This window comes from Labeo rohita, unplaced genomic scaffold, assembly GCF_022985175.1.
Source record: "Labeo rohita strain BAU-BD-2019 unplaced genomic scaffold, IGBB_LRoh.1.0 scaffold_327, whole genome shotgun sequence".
Classification (NCBI taxonomy): Eukaryota; Metazoa; Chordata; class Actinopteri; order Cypriniformes; family Cyprinidae; genus Labeo; species Labeo rohita.
Window position 1 is genome coordinate 31628 of NW_026129245.1, and position 9060 is coordinate 40687.

At 38.9% G+C, this 9060-nt stretch overlaps 1 protein-coding gene across 1 annotated transcript; it reads right to left on the bottom strand.

Moving 5' to 3' along the window:
* Nucleotides 1–422: 422 nt before the first annotated feature.
* LOC127160329 (galectin-3-binding protein A) lies at nt 423–3055 on the bottom strand. Its single transcript, XM_051102980.1, has 5 exons — nt 2975–3055; nt 2467–2673; nt 2262–2393; nt 1925–2186; nt 423–1830 (listed from the first exon to the last, which is right to left on the bottom strand). The coding sequence occupies exons 1-5, from the start codon at nt 3033–3035 to the stop codon at nt 810–812; spliced, it is 1683 nt and encodes a 560-aa protein (XP_050958937.1). The 5' UTR covers nt 3036–3055; the 3' UTR covers nt 423–809.
* Between the last annotated feature and the right edge of the window lie 6005 nt (nt 3056–9060).

Below are 9060 nucleotides of genomic sequence, written 5' to 3' on the forward strand. Positions count from 1 at the left end.
ATACAATCTTTGTAGATTCATCTTTTGGAAGTGAATAGAAAACAGATTTACTCACAGCTTAGGATACAGCGTCTTCTCGACATGACGTAAACCACATGGAAATTTTACTGTTTGTGGGCAGGCATTAAATATTTGAATTTCCATAATATTTAAGGAGAAGATAAAGGTCATAAATACACCATTTACAGTTAAGAAGTGTTTGATTTAAGGATTATTCTTGCTTTATGAATGTGATCTAAATATTCTTTCAACATGACACACCACTGCCGCTGTTTCTGTTAATGGTTGTGAATTATTAACTGATCATTTTATCAACTGTGCTGAAGACTGGACATATTTCATAAACAAATAACACTGATCAGTTAAAGAGGAGACAAACTGACAGTTACTGTAAGAAACAGATTTTTATTTCTAAGCACATTTTCAAAATGAAGCATTTTTATGGATAAGGTTATTAAACAGTTCAAAATCACTCAGAGAGAAATCAATCAAGAAAGGAATTTTAGTATTGGACATGTCCGTCATACATTTAAAAACCTTTTTCCAAAAGTTTTGTATTTTGAACATTTCAAAAAGCAATGATATAATGTATCTTTATCATCCAAACATTTAGAGCAAAGGAAAAATATATATATTTTTGAAATGCACTTTCAAAATTAACCATTTTTATGGCTAAAATAGGTAAATGAGTGGGAAATTACTCAAGAATGAATAACATGACTTGTAGAAATAGACTTAATTGAATGTAATAGATTGGCTTAAACTGAAATGGCTGTAAACTACCTGAAGCCAAATGAAACTCTGTGCCATCAGATAAACTCAGGACGCACTACAAATATAAAACTGTAGTCATCAGGACAGGGGTTAGGCATGCTCATGCTGCCGTTCGCTGAAATCACTGCCATGTCAGTTTTAAAGTCTTGGACATGAAATACATTGTTTTCATTTTTACAGCTAAGAATCAACCTATTGCTGAAGCGAATGCTGTTAGCGTACCTGTTCTGATTGCCAACAGCGAGGAACCTTGCGACAGGAAAAGAACGACATGAAATACCATTGTTAGAGCATTCCTGAGCATTGAGAAAAACCTGAGCTCTCCACTGCACCTTCTGCTCTCTGTAAAGAGCACTAGTGTGTGCAGGAGTGGAAAAGGTTTTAATTCTGTTATATTGGCCATGGTTTGGGTACTTTAAGGTAGTAACATTGATTAATACACTCCACTCATCTCTAGTATAGATTCTGGGTAGATACTCATTCATGTTATCCATTTTATTCCTAAACTTAGAGAATGGCAGAGCATTGAACTGAAAACCTTTGAGCAGACCAGTTAGGTACAGTTTCTCATGATTCTGATGGAGAGCGCTTGAGGAAAACTGTATTTCATAGAGTTCATCCACTGGAATCAAAAGGAAGCGAATGTGATTCAGGAGGCTGACTTGTTGCTCTGAGTTAATTTCATCACCTTTGTCTTGGATCCATCTCTCCAGAGCTTTAAGAAGCAAAGCTTCATCCTTCACAATCAGGTCTGAGCGTTGCAGCAGAGCGTCCATCATGTGAAAGGAGACGCTGCTCCACACTGGAGAGCTTAAGAGAAACTCACCGTTCCAGGAGAGATACTGAAGGACGTTTTCCTGCAGAACAAAGTCGCCTGTGCGGACGGCGTACTCGTACATTGATACCTGGGTCTGGAAGGTGGTGTCTTGGGGAATGAGTAAAGTGAAGACCCTGCCGACATCCTCCATAAGCTTCTTCACTCCAAAGATAAATGCAAGCTGATGGACACATTGAGCCGATGTGATGGAAACCTCAATCTGACGTGTGTAGAAATACCTGTGCAAAAACAGTTCAGATACTGTGTCTAATGCCTGTTTTGACTTCAGTTCAAAGCAACATTCAGTAAAGTGAAGTGACTTCAGACAGTTACCTGAGAAAAGCTGAAACATGAGAATGGCACGTCTGGCTGACATTCACACTGAGGTTTCTGGACTCGTTTGTTAAGTTTAGTTCTGGATAAATCATGAGGATCAAACGGTGCACACAAAATGTCAATTCTGCCTCTTCACTGAGGTCTTGTACTTTAATGCTGAAATCACAACCGTCTCCACGGTCAAACAGAAGACCGAGATCATCAGACAAACCCAGACTGTTATCCACAGAGTACTGACGATTGCTGGTTATGTATTTACCTGCAAAGAAAATGTAATAAAAATAGATTCATAACAGAAATATTTGCAGTGATGTCTAGTAGCTGAATGTCGTACCAGCCTCACAGACGACTCCTGCATCCTCTTTATGTGTGCAGTCAGTAACAGCCCAGCCCTTGAAGCTGCAATCAGACAATGAGCTCTCAGAGCCTTTACACTTCATGTCATCCAGCCAGATTGGACCAGAACCTAAAAACAATAGAATTTGGGTTCAAATATAAGACCAGTGTGCACCAATCAAACTGTGCTGAGGAGTACAAACCTTCTCCATAAGTCCCTCCTGGTATGGCTGATATGGCTCCAGGAAAACCCATCTGACGACACACCACTTGCGCTTCAACCAGATCCCATCCGTCATCACAAACTGAGCCCCACTGTCCGTCATGATAGACCTCCACACGACCAGATGAAGCCAGAGCTCCCACAAGTCTCACGCTGCCCTCCTTTGTTGGCTGATTCTGTCTGTCATCTTCAGCCAGTAACAGAAGATTCAACGATTGAGAGATTTTACTGAAAAACTTCTTGGAAAATGTTTAAAACAGTCAATAAGATGTGTTTAACTTCAGCTAACTGTACAATTGTTCCTGCAACAGACATGTTTGGTTGTAAAATTCCAATAGACCACTAAATAGATCATATTCAACATTAAAAAATGTTTTAATGTTGACAAATATATGTATGGTGACACTTCATTATTTTTTATAAAACTCATGAAAACACAAATGCTGCAAACAATGTATTTCACATTTAAAAAACAAAGGTGTACTAACCAAACAGGGTCCGACTTTGAGCTGAAACATGAAGAAACAGCAGAGGCCAGAGAAGGAACATGATTTCTTTTCTTGCTGGAAATGCTGGAAACAACAGACGGGAACACAATTCACAGCTGAATTAGTCAGAATTCTTATTTCCTTTAAATAATGACCAAATTGGGCTAACTATCTGATAGTGAAGCTGAGATGAAACACTCTGTAATCAGATTTGAGGGTTACCAAAATGTTCTTTTCACAAACATGATAAAATTAAGAAGTTTTATTACGGCAACATGCATTAAAACAAGAACTGTCTGTCAGCATATCTCGGGTAAGGTAAGAAATAAAGTAAAGATCCTCTTTATGCAAACACACAATGATACACACGCAATGGTTTGCTTCAATCTCCTTCTTCACAATTTATTGGTCAAATACATACTGTAAATATTCTTCTTATGCATATTCATTGGTTCTAGAAAACAAAGACTTTCAGAACAGATTATCATTAGGCCTCCTACTTCAGTTTACCACTTGTGTAGATAATTTTACTTCTTTTCAAGGCCAAATGTGTCAAGCTAGATGAAAAACATAAGGGAGGATGGACACAGAAATCTATGGGCTGTTGTGCACGTACACAGGAAACATGACTTAATAATTGAACATTATGACAAGGCCAACAATATACTAAAAGCATGATGGGACGAGGAATTTTGTATCAAGTTATCTGAGGCTCTAAACCTTAACCTATTCTTAGTTAAACTAAATTCACAACCTTTGCTCTTACGTCTTGTGTCTTTTGCAGTGTCTTAAGCATGACACAGCATTCCAGAAATGTAGCAATGAATTCAAAAGAAAGAGACATTGTTTTATTTTCTAAATTTCACAGCCATATCTTGTGTTTTTTTTTTAAAGCAAAAACATGTTCTGTGTGATTTGTGAATGCCTTTTTAGAGTGTCCTGCCCCTATGAGGCCCCTACGCACTGTGGGGTTGTCCCATATCCCACTGCCCTCTGTGAATTTGCTAGCTAGCTACTAGCTATAAAAAAACTCTACTTCTGTTCTAATCACCATCTGTGTTAACAATTATTAGCTAACATTTACTATTCTATTTGGTGAAGTGTGTTTGTCGCTTGATTTATTTTACCAATACAGTGTTTGAATGTTCAATAAAGTAATCCAACTGTTTAAAGTTTCAGATTAACACATTTCTTTATATTAATACAATACATGATACAAGATGAGTTTAATATCAGTAATACATGTAAATGCAATTATGTGCTTCTGTATGTCGTGTCATTGTTCTTTCGTGTAATTACACATTGTGTAATTCTATTCCTTAAAGCAATGTAACTTAAGAGTTGTTTTGATTATCACTGTATTGTATATTACTGTATATTAACAGGCTGGGGAAGGGGTCTTACATGTGTTTTTTTTTTCTTTTTTCTTTTTTTTTTCTGTACGTTTTTGTGGATATCAGGAAATTAATCCTGGAATTTGTGATTATTGCAAGGTTATTCGATGACTGAATAAAAATATTTGACAAAAAAAAAATGCTGATTAGATAGCATGATTATTGCACAGGTGTGCCTTAGGCTGGCCGCAATAAAAGGCCACTCTAAAATGTGCAGTTTTACTGTATTGGGGGTCCGAAAACCAGTCAGTATCTGGTGTGGCCACTAGAAACCACCAGTTGCTGGATATTGGCAAGAACTGGAACACGCTGTTGTATACGCCGATCCAGAGCATCCCAAACATGCTCAATGGGTGACATGTCCGGTGAGTATGCTGGCCATGCAAGAACTGGGATGTTTTCAGCTTCCAGGAATTGTGTATAGATCCTTGCAATATGGGGCCGTGCATTATCATGCTGCAACATGAGGTGATGGTTGTGGATGAATGGCACAACAATGGGCCTCAGGATCTTGTCACGGTATCTCTGTGCATTCAAAATGCCATCAATAAAATGCACCTGTGTTCGTTGTCCGTAACATACACCTGCCCATACCATAACCCCACCGCCACCATGGGTCACACGATCCACAATGTTGACATCCGCAAACCGCTCACCCACACAACGCCATACACGCTGTCTGCCATCTGCCCTGATCAGTGAAAACTGGGATTCATCTCCAAAGTGCCAGACGCCATTGTGAGCATTTGCCCACTCAAGACCCCACTGAGGACGACGAGCATGCAAATAAGCTTCCCTAAAATGGTTTCTGACAGTTTGTGCAGAAATTCTTTGGTTATGCAAACTGATTGTTGCAGCAGCTGTCTGGGTGGCTGGTTTTAGACGATCTTGGAGGTGAAGATGCTGGATGTGGAGGTCCTGGGCTGGTGTGGTTACACGTGGTCTGCGGTTGTGAGGCCGGTTGGATATACTGCCAAATTCTATGAAATGCCTTTGGAGATGACTTATGGTAGAAAAATGAACATTCAATTCATGGGCAACAGCTCTGGTGGACATTTCTGCAGTCAGCATGCTAATTTCACGCTCCCTCAAAACTTGCGGCATCTGTGGCATTGTGCTGTGTGATAAAACTGCACATTTTAGAGTAGCCTTTTATTGTGGCCAGCCTAAGGCACACCTGTGCAATAATCATGCTGTCTAATAAGCATCTTGCAACCCCTGTGAGATGGATGGATTATCTCAGAAAAGGAGAACTGCTCACTAATACAGATTTAGACAGATTTGTGAACAGTATTTGAAAGATATAGGCCTTTTGTGTACATAGAAAAAGTCTTAGATCTTTGAGTTCAGTTTATGAAACATGGGGGCAAAAACAAAAGTGTTGCGTTTATAATTTTGGTCAGTGTATAAATAACTTGCATAATACACTAAATTTAAAGTGCCATCTGAACTGACATGTGAAAAGTATTCGGCTTGACTGGTTTGCATGTGGTGCTCGTCTGTTGAGTAACAGTTATGTCACATTTTTCTAACTTTTATGACAAAGGTTTACACTAAGAAAAGAAAATTTCCCATGATGCCAAAGCTGCGATATATATACATATGTGTGTGTGTGTGTGTGTGTGTAGGTTATCCTCTCTCTCACACACACACACTGTATACTTCTTCTCCTCTCCTCTTCAGGGGGCAAAGTTCACTTTTACATGTTGTTTGAACATAAATGTGTGTTGGCAGTGTGTGTACACAACCATCCTATAATGACAAAAATCCACCCAGTGGTTATTTAATCTGTAAAAATAATTTCCCCTTTTTCAAATCAAGCCATTCTCAGCTTCTTGTTTGTGTGTCGTCACACCGACAGAGGCCGCTCCCACATTAGTTTGATTGACACTGGCGTCCTACCTTAGACCTGCCCTGAATGAGCTGTAACATGCCGGAGCAGGGACGTAGACAAGAAAGGCTTCTAAGCGATTGAGGTGTTTTGTTGTTGGATGTAATAATGAACATAGTGGGCATCATTTACTCCTGATATCTGAGAGAATGCGCTTCCCATCTACATATAGCCGTCTATGTTTGTGCAAATCATTCGCGATCCAGCTTCACTTACAACAGAAGTGAGTATAAGTGTTTATTATTAATCTTTGCGATTGCTTTTCCTAATAACGTACTAGTTTGCAAGTTTAGCGGCTAAACAAGGCTAAAGTAAACAGCATGGCTTGTCACTCCACAGAAGAGAGGGGTGGGGAGACAAAGCTCATTTGCATTTAAAGAAACATCCAACAGAATGGGCTGATTTCTGCAGAGCTGATTTTGACAAGGTAAAAAGGGTGTTTTTACACTACCATTGAGAAATTAGTATGTTATAGACTTTTCATTAAGACCCTAAAGAATCATATCAACTTGTGGAAAATTGGCATCCGATGACCCCTTTAAAAAAATATTTCTGGCTTTCCTGTAAGCAAACTCAGTTACAATGTCATCAAAGTCCAAGTCTCGGACCAGCTGAGATTCAATGGCCATCAGTGACAGTGCATTGAGGCACTGTTGCGTTCCCCTCTTTAGTCACAAATCTAAAAATGAATTTCAGCTGGTCAGTATGTGACCACTATCAGAGAAAAATACTTTGCCTGCTGTATCTCTGCAGCAGTTCACTTTGTCACCCATTTGCTGAATCAAGTCCTTGCATATAGTTGATGAAAGATAGAATGTGCTGCCCCTACCCTTCTGTCCATATTTCAAACTGGATCAAACTGAAAGATGACTTCCAGTATGGAAAGAAAGTTACCATTGTCTGGTGATCCAAGTACTTTATTGTCACCATGGAAAGGCAGGCCTCTTTTACTTAAAAATTGAATGACAGACACAACCAGCTTGAGCACCTCCTACCAATACTACTTTTCACCCTCCAACTGTTGCGCTAGTTTACCGCTCACAGTCCCGCTCCCAATGATAGATGAGTGCAGAAGTAATGCTAACATAAAATTATAGTATTCTGTGCTTTTCTCATGCTCAAGCACACATTCAACGTGTTTCCCATCAGAAAAAACACTGGTAAATTGATGTTTCTTGGCTGAAAAAAGTATATGTATACAGGCAAAGCAAAAAAAATATCTGTGGATGGTGAATAGGTGATCCAGTCTCTGGAAACTGATGACAACACAGCAGATCATACGTGTGGGAGTGCATCTTACCGCCCAAACCCCCCATCACAGGTTAAGGCTGGATATTTACTCTTTCTGTTATGAAATGCAGCAGGTCCACAATCTTTAAGGACAGCACAAGCATTTTCATTGACTCCCTCTCCTTGTTTTCTCTTTTTCATTTACAACCACTTCTCTCACTCTTCTACAGTCCTTCTACTTATTTAGAATTTTATTATCAAGATGCTATTAATACTAAGTGCAAATAACAATAGGCTGTTTTTACACTTCACACTAACCTATATTTCCAGCCAGGATCATTTTAAATATAACTGTGATTGTGTTCATCTGAAAGAGAAATGTCAGATAAGGTGAGTAAATCATGAGGTAATTTTAATTTTTGGGTGAACTATCCCTTAAAGTTAAATGGTCTAAATGTATTTATCTGTATTTATATATTCTGTGGTAGATGTAGGATCAAGAAATATGTCCAATTAAAATGCTTGTTCCAAGCATTCAACATATGAATTTGCATGCATCTGCGCATACATCACGCAGACTGGATACGTCACCAGCACGTTCACGTATGCTGTGCTGAGAGAGAAAGAATGGCAGGCAAACATCAACAACCTGATTTTCCTTCCTTGTATTGTAGTAATTTTACTAGCTGTACTATAAAGTTTTCTCACCGGTTAATGACATATGATATATTGTAGTAATGTTGTCTCTGGTCATCTGGTCTGTGTGCGTTAATGCTTTTAGGAGGCATGGCTTTTGGACGGTGATTTGCAGGGAGCGTGGAATGTTCGCTGTAGTTAGCATTTTACAAAATCTCCTGCTGTTCACTTGGCTCGTTTGGGCAAATTTTTTACAATTGGATACATTTATATTCTTTTACAAATCAATTTATTTTATTTGGATGAATTTGTCTGTCTATTACCATATTTACTAATTGTTATGACATCTCTAGTCCTTTCCTTAGGCTGCGTTTACGAAAACGCACTAGTGTAAACAGGGCCTTAGTTTCAGGTAGCCTCTAGTGTTACTTAAAGGCTAGAATTTTATGAGTAGTCCCACCTAAAAATATCCTTACAAGCGACTCTGTGTATTGCAAATATTATAATGGAATTATACTTGTGTAAGTAGCAAAACAATATAAATGCAAAAAAGCGATTTAAGCTCAGAAATGTTTTGAGTTCCCCCTCCCTTGCCTCACAGTGGTTTGGTCCACTGCCTGCTTGTCCCCTTCACCGATACACACACAATTCTGGTGGGAGAGAGCAAAGTTCTTCAACTTCAAAATCATCCTAAATTGCTGTTTTACCTTTTTTGTAAAGGGTGTCTGACCTTCTTTGCATGTTCACTTTGTAAACACTGGGTCGGTACTTCTGCAGCGATGTAGGATGATTTTGAAGTTGGGTTTAATACCCTGTATTGACTTGGATTTCACAGAGTACACGTGCGCATGGCAGAGCTATAGTGGAGCACATTAATGAAAAATCGTTCACTTTGTGGTACAAGCGCCAAATTTGGTACACAAGTGCTTTTGGAC